This window comes from Anolis carolinensis, unplaced genomic scaffold, assembly GCF_035594765.1.
Source record: "Anolis carolinensis isolate JA03-04 unplaced genomic scaffold, rAnoCar3.1.pri scaffold_10, whole genome shotgun sequence".
Classification (NCBI taxonomy): Eukaryota; Metazoa; Chordata; class Lepidosauria; order Squamata; family Dactyloidae; genus Anolis; species Anolis carolinensis.
The window spans coordinates 10,861,391-10,884,734 of record NW_026943821.1 but is presented as its reverse complement, the minus strand read 5'-3'; the positions used below and the strand labels follow the sequence as shown (position 1 = coordinate 10,884,734).

Here is a 23,344-nt window from a genome sequence, read left to right as displayed (position 1 = left end):
CTAATTACCTTAACTTATAATAACTTATAATACAAAAGAAACGCTTACAGAGATCTGGAAACAGGAAAAAAACTTTACTGAGAAACTAATCGGGTCTTGGATCGATAATATTCATAAAATTAATCATATGAGGATCAAAGAAACACAAAGGAAAATAATCTCAAAATGGTATAGAACCCCCCTACAATTAGCTCATATAACGGGAAGTACCTCGAACAAATGTTGGCATAAATGTGGGGGAATAGGTTCATTCTCCCACATGTGGTGGGGCTGTAGAAAAATTCAAATCTTTTATAGTAAAATAAGAAATGGAAGAAATAATAGGGAAAGAATTAATATGGGACAAAGCCAGTGTCCCATATACATTTCTACCGAAGCAGCTACGTTACCATGGTGACACATGGCCAATCATCAGTAGCTAACTCCTGCCCACTTTTATCTCTGAATCAACATTAAATAACAGGCAAAAATTACCAACAAAATAAGGCTTTCCGTTACAGCCAGATTTAAAGGTAAGGGACGATAACAATAATTGTACCGAGATTCTAAAATATATGACAGCCGCAATACAAGCCACAATAGCCCAAGGATGGGGGGATGAGACAAAATGGGACGTAGAAACTTGGTGGTCTTATACATCCGAATATATAATTAATGATTTCATTAATCAAAGGAAAGGAAAATATACAAATAGTCTAAAAGAACCTGACTGGTTCAATCCTAATTAACAAAATAGATGGAGACGAAAGATACACCACCTTGAACCAGGCGTTCCACACAGTTAAAATGATACGATGATAATATAGCGAATTGCTGTTCCAGGGGGGAGGGGGAACGGGGGAGGGTAGAGGGTGGGTATTACATTCCAAAGGATCGTTTAAAATGTCATTTAAGCATTAGTTACTTTTGGTATTATGTATATTGAAATAAGACATGCATCGCTAAAATTTTGTTAATTGTTGGAATGTAATAAATTAAAAAAAACCCCAAAAAAACCCCCCAAAGATGTGGCATATTGCTATGATGGGGAAAATGCAGCTTTGGGGGCAAATCTTTTCTGCAGGCCTTAAGACCTTCATAAAAATACTACCATCCCTCAACATTAGGGGTGGCAGAAAATTACCCTCAAATAATCATAGTTGGTCAATTTAGGAGTAGCAGATACCCCTCAGACATTCTCACCTTATGAAGATTGACTGAAATCAAAACCACAAATTGCTCCCAATAGCTTCCAAGCAATTTTCATGGAGTGAAGCCTGCATTGTGGATGCAGTCGGTACATGTACTTCCTTTAATTACACAGTCCAAGTGTTCAATTTTATCAAGGCAGGAAGGGAACAGGAGCTGGAGCTTCCCCACCACCACAGCCACAGGTGTAGAATTCTCACTTGGGTTTTACTTGAGACTCTGGCTCTCCTTGTAATGGAGGGCTGGAGTTTAGGTGCGATCTCTTCTCTTTTGCTTGATTTGTGAGCCTCATAATAATTCTTCCTCCACCCCACCCCCCCTCAGCAAACATCCAGGTCTTTCAGTAAAGAGATGATGGAACCCTTTTTCTTTCCAGGCTTGGGGGCGGCCCCAATGATGCCAAGGAAGTTATGGAGCACCGTTTCTTTGCTGCCATCAACTGGCAAGATGTTGTTCAAAAGAAGGTAAAAGGAAAACTGGTTTGTTGTGTAGCTCTCCCCCAAGAGTAGCTTCTTTTCTTTCTTAGGCTTTACCTCATTCCTCTCTGAGGAACAACTTTGCAGCTCAGTTTTCTTTCTCAGCACATTTTCTCATTATCCCAAACGGCAAAACAATTAAATTCCCCAGCATCACCAGCTGTGTAGCATATTCCACCATTCTGTGTTACAAAGCATGTGACAGGTCAGGATAGCGGATCCTATGATCCTAACAGTACAAGTTTAGCACCTCTGAGAACTTTCCTATTTTAATGGAGTGCCTTCAGTCAAGCTTTTAATTGATCTTTTTTTGCACTGATAAATATGTTAAATTTTAATTAACTATATTTTCTCTGATGTATAGAAATAAGGTAGAGTCTTCACAGTAACTCTGTGTGGTACCCTAAGATGAGAGAGAGGCACAATGTCTCCATTGAGTTTGGGAACTAAACCCCATTTTTTGTAATCCTAGCCAGTTATCCTAGCTATGACACCATTTTTTTTCTTCATTATTGGAAACAACTGACTGTTAGTTCTAAAGATCAACTGGTCTAAAAACCATTGAGTTGGTTTAAAATGGGTAAAAAAATACACATGTTGATAAATAGTAGAAAAAATATGAAAATGTTTAAACTGCTTTGTGCTTTCAGTATACTGAGTAGCTGAAAGGTTTTTAGTTCTGACAGTTGTGTGCTCTGATCAATTCCTGTTTCCGGATAAAGCTATCTGAATTTGTTGGGGGGCGGGATAGCTTCTTTTCCTTTCCCCCAGCTTTGGATGTTGCCATTCTGTTTCTTTATGTATAAGAAAGAATGGTCCAAGGTGGTGGGAACCGTATGTGATGGAGCACGGTCATAGAGTAAATTGGCCTATTTCTTTCCAGCTCATCCCCCCCTTCAAGCCGCAGGTGACATCTGAAATTGACACTCGATATTTCGATGACGAGTTCACCGCGCAGTCAATAACCATCACCCCACCTGACAGATGTGAGTAGGGTGCTGTAGGTCCTTGAAAACACATACCTCTGAGACCCAGTTAACTTCTGCTGCTTGGGCAATTCCAGACCTAAGGACTATTGGAAATAACTTCATCCAGTCTCTGGGCATATATCCCTTTGGAAATAAATAGATAAGATGTTGTTCTCTCTGTGTATTGAGTACACAGGGTATCATTCTTAATCAATAGTCCATAGTCTTTAGATATAGTTGTACTTACTGAAGTCCTAAACAGTAGCATGCATCCACTTCTACTGAGGTGTTGAACACACTGGCTACAAAAGAGTCCTGAGTCTGAACATGCTCAGTACAGTCACATGTCTAGAACCCCTCCCACACCAAAGAGGTACAGTCCAACTGGCAAATCAACATATACATAGAATATAAATTAGCAAATATACGTTAACAAATAGTGAAAGTCTTTGGAGGTTGCTATTTCCAACAGGGCTCTTTTGGGAAGCTGTTTTCTATTCTTCTGGAATGACAGTTGCTAAATCTGTGCTTTCCTTCCTTTCAGATGACAGTCTGGATTCCCTAGATGCTGACCAGCGGACCCATTTCCCCCAGTTTTCCTACTCGGCCAGCATACGGGAGTAGGTTGGCAGCCTTACCACAGCACGCCTGAAGGCGAGATGGACAGGGGAGGGTGCCAGGCAGCAGGACTCCCATGTGGGGGGAGGGTGTGTGCTTCTGGCTCCTTCCCCCCACTTTTCCCCCCATGGAGCTGCTCCTGCTGCACTCCAGCTTACGGAGGGACTGAGTGGACTCCCCTGTGCCTGCTGCACTCAGCCTTCTGCAGCCGGGCCCCAGGGCCATTCCTGCACATGCCACCATCAGGCAAGCTGCTTGGACAAATGGAGTTCCTCTCCGCCTCCCCCTGACCTCCAAGCCCCTCTTGAGAATGGATTTGGGCATGTTTCTTCATCGCTTTTCATCGATCTGTGCCCTGCCATGGGCTTGTTTTTGGATGTTTGCTTTGCAAAGCCACCTGAATGGGAGGTCATGCCGGTGCCGGAAGTTCGCCGGAGACGGAAGGAACCTGTGGAATGGAAAGAACAGTTTGCAGCCACAAATGGGCATGCAGCACCCAATGGCACATTTTGTTGAGGGTGACAGCTGCTCTCTTTCAACATGCTGTGCGGATCATGGAGCACACAAATCCCTCATAAGCAAGAGCTATGGCTGGCAGCAGTGTCTATGATGCCACTGAAATAAGCATTGTGCAGCCGAAGTAGACCACTTGCCAACGGTTCCAGGTTTGCAGGAAGGGACCCAGCTCTGCAAACTCCTATGCCCCTCCTTGACCTCCAACATTCTCAAAGAGGGAATTGGCATGGAGTGCCTGGGTCTGCCTCCCTTGTTTGCCCAAAGTTGGCTCCCAAGGTGCAAAGGAGAAGTCCTCCTGCCGCTGCTACATGTGGTTACCAAAGCAATAACAGCTCCCTTCTGAACTGTCTTAACCCAAGGGCAAGGCATGTTCCCTCCTATTCCTCACCACTAGATCTACTTTTCTATAGTACAGTTGGCCAGCAGGCCTGGGCCTTGGGTGGGTGCTTTAGCAGCTGTAGCCACACAACATGGCTTTGCTTACGTCACGTCAGGAGCAGCTGCCTGCTTGCCACCCTCTGCTTCCCTCAATATAGTAGGCTGACTTATAGGGCAGTTGTAGCTGCCATTGGAAGGAACCCTCCTGGTGCCCCTGTGAACAGTCAGAAAGACAAGGGAGCCCAATGTCATTTTATCCCACCTGAAAGAATTGGAGCAATTTGGAGTTTTCCCCTTGCAGAGATTGGTTGGTCTGGACGGTTATCTCAGATACGTCAGCATCTTTCTTTCTCTCAAACACTGGTTGTGCACTTGATTAATTGTGCAGCTGCTACCTCCTGAGGGCAAAGAGCTCATCCTCATTTTAAACATTTCTCTGGCTTGACCCTTGGAGTCAGCCCCATATGCTGTAATTTCCAGCTGGCTAGGCACCCCAGCAAGTGTGTTCCTTTGTCCCAAGTCACACAGATTTTCCATCAGAGAGTGAGGAGATATATATATAGGTGTCTCATTAGGATCAGGACAGAGCAACCTGTTTTCTTAAAACTGAATCCTTGGTTTTCTTGTCTCCTGAGCTCCTCCTGGTCTTCGTTGCATTCCTTGCAATGCCTCCCTTCTCACTCTGGAAGAGATGGTCTTCCCTTGCTGTACCATTGTCTTGTGAACTATTCCCACTCTTAAATGCCTTTCTCCAACATACAGCACCCATCGCTTTCTGTGCTGGTCTTCCTGTTCCAGCTATGGATCAGGGATAGACACCAGGCAGACTGGCTGGCTACCTCTGTGGAGCTTTTAGTGTTTGCAGTGATGGGAGAGAAAGGACAGCACTGAGGAGGTCACATTTTTAAACTTCCCCAAAAGGAACAGGGAAAAATTAGAGGCCAGCACTCTGTCAACGCATTTGGTTGTTGAAAAACCTTCTGCTCCGACCATCTTCGCCTTCTATTCTTTCTGATCCTGACTTCTTTTTATCATCCTCAAGTTGCCAATGTGTTCTGCCCTTTGTTCTTTCTCCCCATCACACACAAACTGACAAGTTTGAGTTGAGCGTGTTCTTATATAACTTTAGAATCACAGCCTTACTAGCTTACCTTGAATGTCTTTAAATACCTTCTGCTCTTTCGGGGGTGGGGGTATTTTCCCCCTTTGTCATTGTGGCTATGCTTGTTTTGGCAGCTATTACCCAGAGAGCAAAAGCAGCCCAAGCTGTAGGTCTTTGCCAAGACCAACTGTACCACTGTCTCTGTGACACTGTATCCTGGAGAGGGGATAGGAATTGTTGGAAATCCTGTGTGTGCAGGAGTAGAGTGGGGAAAGTGAACTCAGATGAACATACAAGATTGGATTATAACTAAGTCTAGATCTCCCTCCTCCAGGAGTTCTCTACTCCAGTGCAGTGTCAGGAGAGAGAATGCTGTTTGGAAGGAAAGTATCCACCTATATGGTGTCATTCACAGTGCTTTTCCTTTGGGCAGACATGGAGCATTCAGCTTATGCTCAGTGCATTGTTTAAATTTCTATTGGGCATCGTGTGGCATTAGTCCAATACACCTTAAGAGGCAACTGCACTATATATTAATGATGGAGCAGGATTATTAAAGGAACCCGATTCCTGTGGTGTATGGAAACTGCCTTATAATCTCTGGTCACCCCAACCTAGAATTGTCAACTCTGACAAGTTGAGTGAGTAAGAGGTGTAAAGATGTCTGTAAGCAGGAGCCACTGCCTAGTCTTTCTGGAATTAAACACAAGCCAACATGGCCTTTGGCTGCTAAGATATCATAGGAGTGTGCAATTCGCAGGGACCATTGTGTTTTTAGGGGGATCCTTTCATTCACTCACTGAGTACCAGACAGTCAGAGACCTGAAACAGAACAGTTCTTCTGTGGGAAATCCTTCCCTCTAGTTAAGGATGGAATTGTCCATTATAAAAACAGCTGCCATTTCCAAGAGCCATTCTCTTAGAACAGGGCTTCCTAGATTTAGCAGGCAAACATTAATATGCCCTTTGTCTCCAGTTGTTTCTTTCCTGTAGTGGCAGCTGATGGCTTATGGACCACCACTCTGAATAACACTTGCCTCTGACCTTGTGTGCCAGTGTCTGTTTGCATTGGAAAGCAAGAATCAAACCCTTATGTAGCTTTCAAGCAAATTCTTGGGAAGTGCAAGGGGTACAATTGCAGACGAGCTTGCTCGCAGGGCATGGAAATAGTCTGGGCAGCTTTAAAGGGTCTGAAGTAATTGGAGGGAGCCCTCGATGGCCATGGTCTACAAGCAGCCATGCTCCAAGTCTTGTCAAAAGGGCTACTCTGCTCACACTACCTCTTACTTGGCAATGAAAAGAGCAGCTCTGGAGTCTGCTGGAGGCTGAAAACCCAGTACTGTCTAGAGCTTGCTGGCCTTTTCCGTAATGAATGATAGGGGAGCTCTTTCAGGCTTGTTTAGTGCCCCATAAACCTTGCAGGGGCCGTGATCAGCAGGAGGGTGTGGGTGCCCCAGGCTTTCATTTCTTGAGCAATGGCTGCTGCTTCTTCTTGCTAACCCCCCCCCCCCCCCTTGCCATTTTTGATGGGTGATGAATCCCTCCCCCTTGGAGGCAGCCCACCAATGCTACAACAGGCCCAGCAAATCAGGCTATGGTCTGCAGGATTGCTGGCAGATTTGCTGACCATGGAGCACATTACAGAGGTCTTTCTGTGGCCCAGCTCCAACTTTCTGAGCCCTCTTGCCTTAAGATCCTTTTTAATGGGAAGCATTCCTGGGGTGTCTCAGCTGGGTCCTAGCAATCTTGACTGGTCATCCCATGTTCTTGCCTCACCCCCAGCGGTGGCCCTTTACTGATCAGTCCCAGTAAAGCTTCTTCCTCTTCCTGCATAGGAGATACATCTGTTCGAATTACTCGCTCATCTGATCCCCATCCAGCTGCAAGAGGCCCCCAAATGCCAGCAAGCCATTACTCCACTGTTGTGCCATCATCGGGACTCAGGTGGCCCTTCCACCTGGCTTATTGTTACAACCTCTCCAAAGAGGTTCCCTCTTCTAGACAGGTAGCCCCTTGGCCTGGATGATGACTTTTCCCTCTGCTGGGTCTACAGGCAGCTGGCTGCCTAAGCATGGCTATACTACCCAGGATTAGTGGGAGAGAGTAACAGGCTGATTTTAAGGTATCCCAGTCTTGCCCTTTTGCCATCTCACTGTCATTAGGTGCCAAGTGACACTTCGGGTGTGCTCAGGCTGGAACTGGCACTATATCTCCAAATTAATTGAGGGCACAGTAATGCCCCCATTTCCGCCCTGATGGGGAATTGTCGGAATTGGACAATACAGCAGCCGCAGTCATCTGTAGCTACTACTTGGCCTTCTGTTTTCAGGGCAAGCCTTCCTTTGATGCCTGCCAAACGCCAAAGTGCCAGCGGTCTTAGAACCTCAATGTGACGCTTTGTGGTTTTCACAACTTGGTCTGCTTTCACCCTTCAGGAAAGAAACTTGGGGTCATAACCAAGGTGTATAGGAAAATTTGGATGCCCAGACGACACATATGAATTCAGGGTGAAACCCACAGACGGACTTTAAAAAAAACAATGACATTCATACACGCTTGAGGAGTGGGGTTAATAAAAGTATTGTTCCCCCCACTCGATTTCTGTAGTTGTGGTAGTTGAGGTTTCTTAAACAGTACTGACCCTTGTTAGCAGCTTTGGGGAGGGGGTGTTTCTGCTGATGTGCCGTGTTTTTGTTCTTTGTGGTCTTTCTTTCCAATTATTGAAACCAAGCCCCCAGCAGCACTTGCAGACAGAGCCAGCCTTTCTTGGGCTTTGCACCAAGATCAAGATTTCAGCTTGTAAAATAAGGTTTTCTGAGAGGCAAGTACTCCGGAGAATCTTTTGTAAAAAGTGGCCGATCATTAGGATGCACCTAGAAATGCTTGGGTTTTTTTGTTTTCAGTTGGGTTTTTTAAGCCTTGGAGGTGCCTTCCTCTACCCTTGGATTTGTACGGTACAAGCAATAAAAAGTTTTGTTTTCTTTCTAGGATGTGTACGCCTGTTCTTGCTGTAATACACTTGTCATCTTAAAAGTTTTGAAATAATCATCCCGAATTTCTCTTTTTTTAAAGTGCTTTATAATCTTCCGTTCTGTGTATTCCATTTAGTATGTTGTATGCTGCCCTTGAGAGCAGATTTGAGTGTGCATTAGGACTCCAGGAGCAGTAGCTCTATGCCTTCAAGCCATTTCTGACTTATGTTGAACTTATCCTAGGGTTTTCTTGGTAGGATGTGTTCAGAGACTGTTTGCCTTTGCCTTCTGAGGCTGAAAGTGTGTGACTCATTCAAGATCACTCAGTGGTTTCCCATGGCTAAGCAGGGATCTATCCAACTTTCAAATCACTATACCACACTTAACACAGCTAGCATGATGATGTTACATGTTAGCAGTGTTAAGAGAGGATGCGGATTACAGACCAAGTTTTAAAATCCCTGCTTAACCAAGGAAACCTACTGGGTGATCTCAACTTCAGAGGAAGGCACTGACAAACTCTCTCTGAAGAAATCTTTCCAAGAAATCCCTTTGATAGGTTTATCTTTTGGTCACTACAAAGAATAACTTGAGAATATTAGAGACGTCCGCAAGCCAGTTCTTGCCAGATGTTTTGTACTATAGTTCCCTTTACCCCTGGCCAATGACTATTCTGGCTGGGGAGGATGAAATCTATTCCAAAATATCTTGAGAGATCCACCGTTGGAAAGCCTGGGTTTCTGTGATCTGGATCCTCTCTTGACGCTCACGTGCAGCATCATGTTTATCCTGCTAGCTTCTTACAGCAGAGGCAAGCTGGTAAAAGTCTAGAAAGTTACCACTGCTGTCAGCTTTTCTGAGTGTTTTGATCACTTTGTACTCATCCCCTCTTGCAACAGTCCTTGAGTTTTTGTCTTGGCAGAATAGCTCTAGTTACCCTGTCCCTTCATGGTAATGCAAATGGGTAAGTCGCAGGTAGTTCATGAGTCTGCCATGAGACTGAATTGCTGCCTATGACAAAGCTCTGACATCTGTGTGTTTGTTCCAAATGGAGTTTCTAGATCACACAGGCAGAAAATACCTGCAGATAATTGGGTACAAAAATTCTTGGAACGTGAGCTGTAGTGGCTGCTGATGCAAACCATTCTTTCAGGTAGGATGATCCTAGGAAAGCAACAAAAAAAAAGGTTTTGCCGAAGCATCACAGCTTATTACAGATGAGCTAAAGAAACCATTTTCTCCATATAATCAGTCATTGCAGCCACTTGAAGCACTACTTGACAGTCTAGCCACCACTGTCTCAAAGAGGTGCATAAAAGGGTAACTTAAATGGTCAAGAATGCTGGGGCAAGTCTCATAAGGATAACATTCGCTTTGAGCAAAGGTAGGTAAGTGAAACCAAGACAGCTGAACAAAATAAAGCATTTTAAATAGTAGTAATAATAAACAGTTAAAATAACCACAATGCTATGTTGAAGCTGAAGCATAGGGGGAAGCAGCGATCCTTTCCCAGCAAATAATTCAACTTTGGAATTCGTTGCCACCAAATAGAGCAATGGCTGACAGCCTGGACCACTTTAAATGTCAATTAGATACATTTAAGATTGCTAACTAGCTGGCCTTGGGCATGTCACTTTCATCCTTGGGAAGGCAAAGGGAAACTCCCAACTTATTTTGCCAAGAAAACCCTGGGACAGGTTTGACTTAGGATCGGCAACAATAAACCCTGTGATGGCTAGTTATTTCTAAATCCCAGCGGATGGATGAAGTCTATAATATTATTTACACAGCACCATCTTATTGCACTTGACACTACAGAATGAAAAGAAAGCCATACAAAATAAATACACATGCACCTCTCCCACCTCCATACACCCCTGTAGCTGATGTGCTTGGCACCATATTCTGTGACAATATGTACTGTAAGTTAGAATGGACACATAAAACCCAAAAATATTTTAGGTTCCAAGCCTTCCTTGTGGTAGTGATCCCTTTACTTCCTAACAAGCCCTAATTAACCCAACCTGGGAGCCGGGTGAAGTTTCCAGCCAGTCTTGCTCCTTTGGAGAAAGCTGAGCTACCTTCAGAACCTTCTTGATTTTGCCCTTGGAAGTATGTGGGGCAAACCCACAGCATACCTTGCCACAAGCCCTTGGTCTGGGCTGCAAAGAGGGGTAAGGCATGTCTTCAAATTTATTAATTTGAACTCACTGCGGGGGGGGGGGGGGGGAGGTAACATTAAATAACTATTTCCAGAGTGCTGGCAGTTCAAACATAGGTTTCTTCCAACAGGGAGGCATCAAGATGGGATTTTTTTTGGGGGGGGGGCGAATAAATGTTTAATTTGCTTTTGTTACCTTTTCTCTCCAAGGGATACAGTTTTGGAAAGGGATTGGAATGGGTCTTCTTTTCTCTGTTTCTTGGTCAGCGCACCCTACATCATCAAGCGAAGCATCTGGAAATTCTAAAATAGACTGGCTAGAAAAGACTTACAGTTTTTTAGAAGTTATATTACCAAAGCTGGGAGGTATTCCGTCCAATCCTCAGTGCAATTTGTTAGTTGCTGGTGAAGGGAATGTTTACACTCTGCACATGCTCAGATTCTTTATTTTTAAACATTGAAATAGTGAGTTTCATCCTGTTTCTTTCTTTTGAGTAGATGACTGGCTTTCCTAGCTTGTTCTGAGTCAAGACTGGAGAGGCCGAGGTCTCTTGTAGAGTCATGGGGTAGAATCTCTTTCTTATCCATTCAAAATTCCAGCTTTATGGGAAGGGGTCTGTAATGAAGTATGAATTTTGATTTACAGATGTTATATGAAATTATAGGTATATGTTTGGAATGGGTAAGTATTAGAGTTACCAGTGCGTGGGGGATGGTAGACAGCTCAGCATTCTGAGGCTGGTTGCCATAGAAACGTAGCTGCTTCTGTAGAAATGTAACTATTTTAAAGCTAGCAAGAAAGGGACAGAGCTAGCTGGATGAAAAAGGAGGGAATGTTTTAAAAGAGTTCAGTCTGTGATCAAAGGAATCACAGGGAAAGACTGGTTCTGAGGTTGCTAGAACCAGGGAAGTTCAAATCTCAGTCTGTGATTGGAAGAATCACAGGGAAAGACTGGTTCTGAGGTGGTTAGAACCAGGGAAGTTCAAAAGTCAGTCTGTGCTCTGATGAGGCACAGGGAAGATTGATTCTAGGTTGATGGGATCAAGGAGACTCAATTGTTCATTTTGAGTCAGTTTCAAATAAATTTGGTGACTTATTTAATGTATTCTGTGTCCTGGAAAGGCACAGAGAATCTGTGATAGTATATCACAGGGTGACTGTGGTTTGAAGTCACTGGATAGTCCAAGTTTCAGACTTTGGGAACCAATCCCAGCTGGACTCACAGAAATCCATTCAAGTAACAGTTAGAAAGGAGCATAGGTTTTAACTACTTTAAGTAAAAGAAGTGATACTTTAAAGAGTTTGATTCATCTCATTCTAGTATTGTAACTGTTAATAAGAATACCTCTAAGTGAAACATCTTTTGTAACCACCAAGCTTGTGCCTGAATAAACTTGTTATTGTTCTTTCAACATCCAAGCCTCTGTCGCCTATATTCTAAACCAAGTTACGCTACCCTTTAAAGTAAAAGTAAACATCTCCCTGCATCTTTGGTGGTTGCATTGTAAAGAACTCAGGCAGGGGGAATCCTTTTGAATCCCACCGCTGCCACCAATTTGTGGAGAACTCAGGCAGGGGGGAATCTTTTTAAATCCCACCGCTGCCACCAATTTGTAATGAACTCAGGCAGGGTGGAAAACTCTTTTTAAATCCCACCTCTTATATCAATTGCGGAGATGTGGAGATGGAGGTTGTTTTTATTTAAAAGCTGCCACCAAATTATAGAGGTTTTATAATGCTGCCACCAAATGTTAAGGGGATTATCAACTATTGCCACCACTATAGGAATACGTAGTCACTGGCTACTTAGAGAGGAGACTTTTAAATCTTGGTTTTTCTTTCTTCTTCTTTATTCTTGATGTGTGTATATATGACAGAGACTGAGATGTTTGAAAGAACAATAACAAGTTTATTCAGGCACAGCTTAATGGTTACAATAACTTCTCTTCTTGTTTGAGGCACGTTACTGAACAGTTGCAAAACTATATTAAGGTGTTCCAAACTTCTTAAAACATCAGCTCTTTCTCCACTAACAGACTACCTTAAAATAAGTCACCAAACTTATTTTAGTCTGACTCAAATAAACTCTTGAGCCTCCCTGATTCTCCAAATGAGAATCAGTCTTCACTGTAATTCATCTGATTACAGAGTACCTTAAAATAAGTCGCCAAACTTATTTTATCCCTGATCCCCTAACTTAGGATCAGCCTTCCCTGAGCTTCACCAGAACTCAGACTAAAATCAACCTTCCCTGTAGTTCTCTGACCACAGACTCTGACTGACTTTCCCTCCAAATTCTGCTCTCTCTTCAGCTAAACCAGTTGGCTCCGCCCCCTTCTCCATGGCAACCAACTCATGGTGCAGAGTAACTGAAATATTAACCCTTTTTAAAACACAGTTAAACATGGTTTCTGTAACTTAAAAAACCACACTTCATTACATGCATCTTTACAAATTGGTGGCAGCGGTGGGATAAAAAGATTCCCCTTGCCTGAAGCACCTCAGCCGTTCATAGTTCTGTTCTTTTAAATCCTCCCCAATTCTGCTTGCTTGCAGGTGGCAGATGAGAAAAGGGAGCCGTTGAAAAGCAAGGACAACAAAGGTTTGAATAGCGAACAAGGATGCAGAAAGGTGAGTGTTTTCCTAACTCATAGCCAGGATCTGCCTAGTTGGTGCTCATAATTTGATAGCTGTTTTAAAGTAAGGCAAGTTTCAGGGCTATTTGTGAAGCCTTATTCTCCCATATAAAAGGACTGAGTGCCAACAGTCCCAAATGGACAGGAGTATGATGCCACTTAAAAGCCCCAAATCAAATATTAATTACCTCAAGGTCTTTTGGCATGTGTAATAATAATAATAATAATAATAATAATAATAATAATAATAATAATAATAATAATAATTTGGTTTTATTTCCAGTATGGGACCTAAAGCAGCACATCACAGAAATATAATACAGCTTTAAAAATATCATAATGTTTCAAATGTCACTCTGTCCAATGTATCTCCATGCAATTAAAGTAAGGAACTCTTACTGCTTGGGAAGGAAGCTGGTGTCTTCTACAGTTTTTGATGGCAACTTCTGTCTGTTTAAATCTTTCATGCAGAAGAAAAAGGTCCCAGGAAGCAATGAAAAAGAATTGACATCTGAGAAGCTGGGCGTCATCTGTCCCAGGACTCTTCCAGAAGCCCCTCTGCAAAGAGGTAAGGAGTTGAAGGCAGAAAAAAAGGTATTCAGGGAGGGCAGATTGTAGGATGAATAAAAAGTAGAGATGTGTTGGAAATGCTGAGAAGACTACTTTGCAATGGAGGGTGAGAAGCCTAGTTTCACGTTTCCATTTGAGTTCAATCTCTCCTCTTTTGAATTTCTGAAAAAAAGACAAGGTAAAAATTAAGGCACTGATTGATTGCACAAGATGCAAGTAAGTCAAGTTGCACAAACTATCGCACTCTTCCTCTCTGCCCCTTCCTCAGTCATTCCTGCCTCAGAATCCCTCGCTAAGGAACTGTCCCAAGCCATGCTGCGAATGAATATGGGCCTAGAGAGGGAATATGCTTACGACATCTTCAGCAGCATGATGGTGAGCTGGAAAAGGAGGAAGACAACAGCAGAAGATTGTATCCCGATCACAGTTGTCCACTGATGGGGAGGAGGCCATTCTAAAATCCCTTCCCAAGAAAGGAAACAGTTGAATTTCCATTCTGGAGGGTGGCAGAATAACAGGACTGAAGCAGCTTTTTACTTTCTGGACTTTTTGAACTCCCAGTTCCCAGAAGCCTTGGTAATATGGTTTTGTGAATGATGGGAGTTGTAATGCAAAACCTCAGGGGATGGGTGTCTCATTGATCTAGTTCAGGGATCCCCAAACTTTTTAAACAGGGGGCCAGTTCACGATCCTTCAGACCGTTGGAGGGTCGGACTATAGGAGGGTTGGAGGGCCACTGAGCAATAAATAATAATAATAATAATAATAACAATAATAATAACAATAATAATAATAAAAATAAAAAAGAGGGTTGGAAGAGACCCTTTGGGCCATTGAGTCGAATCCCCTTCTGCCTTTGTGCACCGAAAGCACAAGCAAAGCACCCCTGATGGATGACCACCCAACCTCATTGTTAATAGTAATAATAATAATAATAATAATAATAATAATAATAATGAAATAAGATTGAACTTCAAAGACTCTGGCAGAAACCAGTGCAGGTGGTCCCGGTGGTGATGGGCACACTGGGTGCTGTGCCAAAAGATCTCAGCCGGCATTTGGAAACAATAGACATTGACAAAATCACGATCTGCCAACTGCAAAAGGCCACCCTGCTGGGATCTGCGCGCATCATCTGAAAATACATCACACAGTCCTAGACACTTGGGAATTGTTCGACTTGTGATTTTGTGATATGAAATCCAGCATATCTATCTTGTTTGCTGTGTCATAATAATAAAATAATAATAATAATAATAATAATAATAATAATAATAATAATACAGCAATAATAATAATAATGGTTGTTAGAGAAGAAGTGACCCCTTGGGTCATTTAGTCCAACCCCCTTCTGCCCTTGTGCCATGGGGGCCGGATAAATGGCTTCGACGGGCCGCATCCGGCCCCCGGGCCTTAGTTTGGGGACACCTGATCTAGTTGGTCAGTGAGTATTCATTGTTCAGGAGCAAACATGGGAGGAGGGACGTTAGATTAAGTATTGTTAGAGGAAAACTTCATTCTAATCTAGTTACCAATTTTCCAAAATAGCAATGGCAGATGTTGACCATAGGGTTGCCCTAGAGGACATGGATTTTGGCAACTGTACCAAAACAAAGTACAAATTTCATTGGCCTCAAAGCGGTTAACATTAACGGACTGTCTGACATAGATGAATAGGCAAAGAGGACGTATATCTAGGCCAGAAACGGTGATGGGTTTGAGGAGGTGTGTACAAGATGCCGAAGATGAACCTTGGGGTCTCTTGTCTTGTCCTCCCTCAGCAGAAGCAGCATTTGTATGCCTTCCAAGCCTTCGACTTGCCACACTCCATCACACCGGAGATGCGTGCCCTTGTCATTGACTGGCTGGTGCAAGTTCATGTAGGTATTGGCAAAATTGCCCATGCAAATGGGGTAGCTGCATCCCTGGGTCTCCAGGTTTCCTGAGTTATCCCAAGATAGGAGAGAAGGGTACAAATTCCCCGGTTTTCATGGGCTCTGTTCCGGGGAGAGGAAAGGGCTATGTACCAATCTGCAGCTCAGAAAACAGAGCAACATCTTCCAACAATCTGAGTTCAAAGTACAGTCTTCTACTCTAGGGTTAGGGGCACAGGGCCCCCGCAAAACTGGAAAACAATTCTACTAAAAATGTGCTTCTTGTAACATTGGAGAGTACTTCTCTCTCTCTCTCTCTCTCTCTCTCTCTCTCTCTCTCTCTCTCAAGTCCTCTTACAATTGTATGAACCTAATAATAATAATAATATAATTATTGTTGTAACAACAACAACAACAACTTGCTGTGAGTTTTACAGGCTGTATGGCTATGTCCCAGAAGCATTTTCTCCTGATGCTTCTCCCACATGTAGGGCAGGCATCCTCAGAGGTTGCGATGTCTGTTGGAAACGAGGCAAATGAGGTTTCTGTATCTGTGGAATGTCCAGGGTGGGAGAAATAACTCTTTTTTGTTTGAGGCAAGTGTGAATGTTGCAATTGGCCATGTTACTTAGCATTGAATAGCCTTGCAGATTCAAAGCCTGGCTGCTTCCTGCCTGGGGGAATCTCTTGTTGGATGGTGTTAGCTGGCCCTGATCATTTCCTGTCTGGAATTCCCTTGTCTTTTGAGTGTTGATCTTTATTTACTGAGTTCCAGACAGGAAACAATCAGGGCCAGCTAACACCTCCCAACAAAAGATTCCCCCAGGCAGAAAGCAGCCAGTTTAAATGTGGAGGGGCAACTGTACAAACAGAGCATCAACTGAGTTGATGCTCAGTTTGTGTAACTAAAGTCAGGAGGAGTGTGCTGAATCTTGCTCTTCCCAGTAGGCTCAGGAAAAAGCAAATTGCTGCAGCCTTTCCTAACTTGTGTTTTCTTCCTCATTAATAACTTTTGCCTGGGATTCTGGAAAGTATGCTTTCCTCTAAGGTCTTTTGTTGTGGCGGGGACAATCCCTAATGTAAGATCGCCCCATGCTCTGCTGCCTATGTCACTGTCCCCACCTGGACATCTGTCTCTACCAGGACTATTTTGGTCTGCCTGATGAGACACTCTACCTGACAGTCTACCTGATGAATGCCTACATGAAAGCAGGCAAGGTGCGCATCCTCAGCCTTCAGCTCCTTGGTATTGCTTGCCTCTTCGTGGCCTGCAAGGTGGAAGTCAGCACTTGCCCAGAGGTAAGGAGACAGCTGGCACTTTTCCCCCTGTGATTTCAAATATGCCCTTATTTCTCTCTCCTGTACTACTCACTCTCTTTCTTTGGTCCTTAGGACGCATCTTTTTTTGCTACAAGCCAAGCTAAAGTGTAATAAACACACCAGAGCCTTAGAGACCTGATTTCCAGGGAGGGCTTTGGGGGAAGGGGAATAGTGAAAGCCTTCATTTGGATGGCCCCGTGTCTCAAAAGAAGACTCTGCAACACACGCAGATACTGCATTAGCAGGGGACAGACTTAACACAGCAGGCTAACCGCTGTGCTCAGGGCCGGCCCCACTATAGAGGCACCTGATGCCGCCGCCTCGGGCGCAGGCCCGGGGGGGCGCCGTCAGGCTGGGCGGGAGGCGGGGCACCGCCTTGACGGTGCCCCGCCTCCCGCCCAGTGCGCCCTGGCCCGTCTGGCCTTTTTTAGCTGGCCAGACTGCAGCGGAGGTCTCCGCTGCAGTCTGGCCTCCGCTGCAGTCTGGCCAGCTAGAAAAGGCCAGACAGGCGAGCAGGAGTAGCGTGGGAGGCGGAGCCAGCTCTGACGCCGCCCCCCCCCCCCCCCCCCCGCCCAGCGTGCCTTGGCCCTGCCTCCCACGCAGCGTGCCCTGGAGGGACCTCCGCTGCAGTCTGGCCTGCTAAAAAAGGCCAGACGGGCAAGCGGGAGTAGCGTGGGAGGCGGGGCCAACTCTGGCGCCGCCCCCCCACCCAGCGTGCCCTGGCCCCGCCTCCCACGCTGCGTGGGAGGCGGGGCCAGGGCACGCTGGGCGGGGGGCGGGGCCAACTCTGCCCCCGCCCCCCTCACTATTTGCCCTGGCCCCGCCTCCCACGCAGCGTGGGAGGCGGGGCCAGGGCACGCTGGGCGGGGCCAGGGCGCGGGAGGCGGGGCCGGTGGCGGGGGCGCTTTTCAGCACCCCCGCTTCACATTAAAAAATATCTCCGGCCGGCCCTGGCTGTGCTGCAGAAAAATCCTGCCGATCGAAAGGTCAGCAATTCAAATCCAGGTCAGAGTGAGCATTCCCTGTCAGCCCCTGTTCACCTGCCCACCTAGCAGGTCGAAAGAAGAAATGCGAGTAGATAAATTGGTACCGCTTTTAATGGGGAGGTAATAAAGGCGCCCTTAAAGATTTCAGTCGGAGGAAAGCTCCTCGACATGGAAGATGGAGCGACAGCATTCCCTCAGTGGCCGGAGTCAAGCACAGCCTCCAAGATGCCGGAAATAAGATGGGAAAAAACTCCCTTAACTTTTGTTGTGTTGTCGTTGTTAATTGTAGAATTGGCATTGATTGCTTGCTATATATGTGTTCTGTGAGCCGTTCTGAGTCTCCTTTGGGGTGAGAAGGGCGAGGTATAAATACTGCAAATAAATAAATAAGCAAGCCTCCTCTCTCCAAGTGTGCCTTTCCTTCTCGCCTGCAGCCGAACAAGTTGTGCTTCATGACGCAGGACTCGTTTAGCTGGAAGGAGCTGCTACGCATGGAGCGCAAGATCTTGACCCGCCTGAAGTTTGAACTACATTATGCCAACCCTGTCCACCTGCTCCACTGGATGGCAGAAGTGGCCCATTCCACCTTGGAGGTAAATATCAGAAGCCTTATAGAGGGAGGGGAACCACTGAACCCTATCCAAGGATGCTATTCCCTCCAACTGTCTCCGTTTGGCAGGGGACAGTGACAGTTAATCCTCTGCTGACCCATTTTGCCCTCTGTCTCTACAGTGCCCCATTTTCCTCCACTCCTGTCACTTCTTTGCCCTCATCTTATCTTACTTCAGCTGCTCCAACAAGAATTCAAAGTGCAGAAATAGATAATTCAGAAGGAGAGAGAAAAAAGTAGGAGGATGGAATCTTGTTCTTGACAGAAGGCTCTAGCAAAAGCAAATTGCTGCAGACTTTGCTCAATTATCTGCTCTTCAGCATGAACACCCGTATTTACTCAAGTCTAATGTGCCATTGAATTTTCAAAAGAAAAAGTGTTTGCTGCTGAGTATAATGTGCAGTGGTAAACAGTGTGCTCTTTGTAATTTGGCCTTAAAAAGGAGGAACATTACTGCTGCTGGCTGCTTAGAATTCTTTCATTATAAACAATTGTGTTAGAACACCAAAGCTTCCAACAATGGAAAAGAAAGCCTTCCATTCTATGTTGTAGAATGAATCTGCTTTAATTACCTTGGTTCAATGCTATGGGATCCTGGGGGCTGTAGTTTGACAAGGTTTTGATTTTTCTCTGCCAAAGGATGCTGGTGCCTCACCAAACTACAAATTCCAGCATTGCATAGCATTGAGCCCTCCCTGGTCATTTAATTAGAGATGACGTCCCTCAAAGAAGAACAGCTTCTGAAGCAGCCTTCCCTTTTACTTTGGCTCAGCACTATGATTACTGTATGATGGAAATCTAATGCGCACCCCAATTTTAGTAAGGTCATTTATCCAGAAAAGGTGAGCACTAGATTTGAGTAAATACAGTCATATTCGGCATTTTGACCATACTCTGATGTTGCTTGACCACACAACATGTCCTGGTTTGCATCTGTGATATGTTATGGGGTACGGGATCCAATACTGGCTTGGGAAGAATTAACTCTTTCTCCTCGTTCCACACCTGCCTTTCTATCTATCTTTCTATATTTTTATTGACGTTTTACCTTATAAGATAGAGTAAATTAACATCAAAAGAGTGAGAACATTTGATTGTATAGAAAGTAGGAAAACTGAGATTTAAAAAGGATCAAAAAGGGAGAGAGAGAGAAAACAAACCAAAAACCAAAAACAAAGCTAAAATGTACATATTTATATAAAAAAAGAAGAAAAAATCTGAACAAATGGCGATATAAAAATGCAAAAGTACTTGGCAAAGAAACACACCAAAAAGCAAAAGCAAAAAGCATTAGCACTGGCATTAAATACTTCGAATAAAATCGCTAGGTTAGAGGCAGCTGACATTGGTAATGTTCTAACAAAGAACTGCCAAAAACTGTTATAGTTAAACTAAACAATCATTGTTATTCCAGTACAACAGTTGGAAAATAAAATAATAATAGTAATAGTAATAGTAGTAGTAATACTAATAGTCAGGATTTCCAAGAGAGATAGAGAGGTTAATAGAGAGATATAGAAGAATAATATAACGTGCATTTATGATAAGTCTATATTTCATTAAGGCTAGTAATAAATCATGTTCTTACTCCTAGAATACTATATTTTTGCTTTTTAGTACATTAAGAATATTTTTAATGTATTTCCTTAGAAGGTAGAATATAAATGCCTGTATTTCAGTCAGAATTATCCTATGGTCTGTTGTATCACTTTTTTATTTTAGGAATGTTCTTTTATTAAATAAAATAAGCATAATAAATTATAATATGCAGGCAGTGAGTCAGAGCATTTCTACAAAGAAGTAGACTAGGATGTCTTAATGAAAATACCAGTGTTGAGTCCATCCTGTTCTAATTATACTATCTATTGTTCCAGAGGTCATCAGTTAAACAGTCTAGCTCCCTGCTTTTCCCGTAAAGCACTCCAGTAAGATATCCCAGAGATCTCCATGCTTATTCAGATATTCCCAGGAATATAACAATTTCTCCATAAATATGCTCAGTTAGTTTTCTATTTTGCACAGGGTCCAGAATCCCTTGAAATACACCTGAATTATCTGCTTATTTTCACTGTTTCACAACCTGTTCACAAGCCACCACACCTGCCTTTCTAGGTACAGTACCTGGCCCGGTATTTCCTGGAGCTCTCTCTGATGGAGGTGGACTGTGTGTGTTTTGAGCCTGCTCAGCTGGCCCTGGCAGCCCTACACTTGGCACAGCGCTTGTTTCTTCAGGAGAGGAGCACCAAGGAGATGTCCCAGGAAGGCTCCTGCAAACTCTACACATACAGGTAAGGGCTTGGGGTCACACCCAAGTTGCAATCTTGCCTCACCAGAGGCAGGGCTTTGCCAGGCTTGGTGCTTATGGTGACCTTAAGGCAATCCTATCCTAAGAGTGCATTTCTTTCCCAAAGTCATCTCTTGGATTTCCATGACCAGAATTGGAATCCAACATTCAAACTGCCACTGGTTCTCCTAGAATTTTGCAGTCATTATCTGTCTACCGTACAACCATCAAGAAGTGTTGCCTGTAGACATCTATCCTGATAGTTCTGCTTTCTGAAATCTCAGATCCAAGAATTCCACAGTTGGAAAGGATCTCTTTGTCATTAGGAACACTAAACAGAAAGAGGTCATTCAGACTCATCCCAAACAATGCTTTTGTGTAGCTTACTTCTCTGGCTTTTAGGACCTCATCCCATTGGAGGGGGGGAGGGGGGCATCATCTTTTTTGCATGACCTTTCATGGGGATCCATCTTTAAAGAAAATTGGGAATTTACTCACCCGCCATTTCATAGGATCGTCTCCTCCCCCTTTTTGCTTAACCATCCACTTATTTTCCCATCAGACAGCCTGGCAATTGGGGCATTTCATAAAATGGAATGTAAACAGAGAAATCTACCACTTCGTATCCCACAAACAGACACCCGTTTTTAGGTGATTTTACATGTGTGTAATGGAGTAGAGTGGATTTGTGCCAGACTTTGAAATCCTCCTATTTCTATTTTTTCTTTATTTACAGTATTTATATTCCACCCTTCTCACCCCGAAGGGGACTCAGGGCGGATCACATTATATACATATAGGGCAAACATTCAATGCCCATATACACATAGAACCGAGACAGAGACAAGATGCAGAGACAATTTAACCTTCTCCTGAGAGGATGTTTGATTCTGGCCACAGAGGGGAGCAGCTGCTTCATCACCCACTGTGATGGCACTTCCTCATTCCAACGTCCTAAATTAGTTAAATTTGCCTCCCCACTTTATAAGTGGCACCTTATTTCCTACTTGATAGATGCAACTATCTTTCGGGTTGCTAGGTCAGCAACGAGCAGGGGCTATTTTTTTTTAATTAATTGACGGGTGCTCACCCCGCCATGGGCTGGCCTCGAACTCATGACTTCATGGTCAGAATGATTTATTGCAGCAGGCTGCTCACCAGCCTGTGCCACAGCGCGGCCCAACACACAGTGGAGATGGAGTCTCATGCTGGGGAGACGAGCAACCACCGGCAGCATCGCTTGCTGAGCTCTGTGGGACTCCATCTTTGAAGTGTGTAGAAACTGAGGAGGAAAACCATCTGATGAAGTCCTTAATTAGGACTTTGGTGACCCAAACAGTAAGCATTTTTAAAAATCACTAATTAGAAAAGAGGTTAACAAACAAAAAAAAGAGACCTTCCAGTACTTAAACAAAGAACTTCATCATATACAATAAAATTAGTGTTTCTACACATTTAAGAAACAGCTACCAATGGAACCCGTCACACGACACAAGCTTGTACCTGGGTTTAAACTATTTTGCCATTTCTAAAGTGTGTTTTTTTTCCTGACGATTCCTCAGTCGATTGGCAGTCAACTTCATTTTAAATTCCCCACGTAGAGACAGGTAAAAATGTCAGATTTCACATGTGATGGGAATTCACAATTGTCCACTTGTAAACATAATGATGATGTCATTCTGGAGAGAGAAGTTGAGATGGGTATGCTTTATGTATCACGTGGGATGAAGTCCAAAGAGACAACAATGGAGGAACCTATGTCCCTTTCAGCTTATTATTGTGGGATGGCTGGCTACAGTTCCCTGCAAAATCAGCATCCCTTATTTTCCTGTTGTCTTACGTACTCTGATCCTTTTGCAGTGAGTCTGAGCTGTCTGCTGTGTATCCCTATATGGCCAAGGCCGCTTTGCGAGGACCAAACTCTCCCCTCCGTGCCACTTTCCTGAAATACTCCCGGCCTCAAAAGCTCTGCATCAGTACCAGCTTTGACATCACAGCCTCCGAGTCTCTAAGTCGCTGCCTGGGGAGTCCCATCTCATGAAGGAGTATTGCTTTATTATGGTGCTGGAGTTGCATTATTTCACACTGTGTAGTGGAAGTCATTCCTGGCACCAATGAGTGGCATTAGGCTAGAAACCCATCATGATGTGTAGAATTAATTGTGCTGCTGAGCAATGTTTCTGTGAGTCTGTATGTCTTCCGCTTTCTATTTTCTACTATTTTTCTCTGTGTGTGCACTGTATGCCCCATTCTTTCTCTCACTCCTTCTGCTTTAACTCTCACTCTATGTATTTTTGCAAAATTGTGCTCCAAGGACAGGTTTACCCTCCTTGCCTGTTCCTATTGAATTGCAACAAGACCTGTAGAAAAGAAAAGAATCGATTGACTTGTAAGAAAACGGAGCTCTTCAAATGTCTAATAAAGTATTTTATTCTCTGCTTTGTCTTTGCCTGATTCTTCTCACTGGGTACATCTATGTTTCTTTTAAATGTGCTAGAACTGGTTTGAGTTTAAGACCTCCTCAAGAGTCCATTTGGTGTCCACTATTAATATCCATTATCTTTAGGGCATAAGCTCTATGAGTGGTAAAGCAGATGGTATGTCAAAAGTCAGATGCCAATTAGAGAGCAAAACAGAGTTTATTCAAGAAATAGCCCAAAACAAGTCACAAACATAAAAGATGG

At 43.9% G+C, this 23,344-nt stretch overlaps 2 protein-coding genes across 8 annotated transcripts in view; both read left to right on the top strand.

Annotated features, from left to right (window-relative positions):
• Window positions 1–8,231, top strand: part of akt2 (AKT serine/threonine kinase 2) — a 31,787-nt gene extending 23,556 nt beyond the window's left edge. For all 5 annotated transcript variants that reach the window (XM_062962766.1, XM_008113816.3, XM_008113817.3 and 2 more), the window contains 3 exons: window positions 1,565–1,652; window positions 2,548–2,650; window positions 3,177–8,231. In XM_062962766.1, the coding sequence (XP_062818836.1) occupies window positions 1,565–1,652; window positions 2,548–2,650; window positions 3,177–3,256 (271 nt within the window). In that variant the 3' untranslated portion in view covers window positions 3,257–8,231. The remainder of the gene's footprint in view (window positions 1–1,564; window positions 1,653–2,547; window positions 2,651–3,176) is intronic.
• Window positions 8,232–9,221: 990 nt separating this feature from the next.
• On the top strand, window positions 9,222–23,098 carry ccnp (cyclin P). 3 transcript variants are annotated; one of them, XM_062962771.1, is made up of 9 exons: window positions 9,224–10,392; window positions 12,937–13,011; window positions 13,488–13,584; window positions 13,855–13,961; window positions 15,371–15,466; window positions 16,604–16,759; window positions 18,201–18,359; window positions 20,489–20,664; window positions 22,521–23,098. In XM_062962771.1, the coding sequence occupies exons 1-9, from the start codon at window positions 10,333–10,335 to the stop codon at window positions 22,699–22,701; spliced, it is 1,107 nt and encodes a 368-aa protein (XP_062818841.1). In that variant the 5' UTR covers window positions 9,224–10,332; the 3' UTR covers window positions 22,702–23,098. The 3 variants fall into 3 exon arrangements, with proteins under 3 accessions (XP_062818842.1, XP_062818841.1, XP_062818840.1); XM_062962770.1 differs by having other exon boundaries at window positions 9,226–10,392; window positions 15,368–15,466; XM_062962772.1 differs by lacking the exon at window positions 15,371–15,466 and having other exon boundaries at window positions 9,222–10,392.
• Window positions 23,099–23,344: the final 246 nt, after the last annotated feature.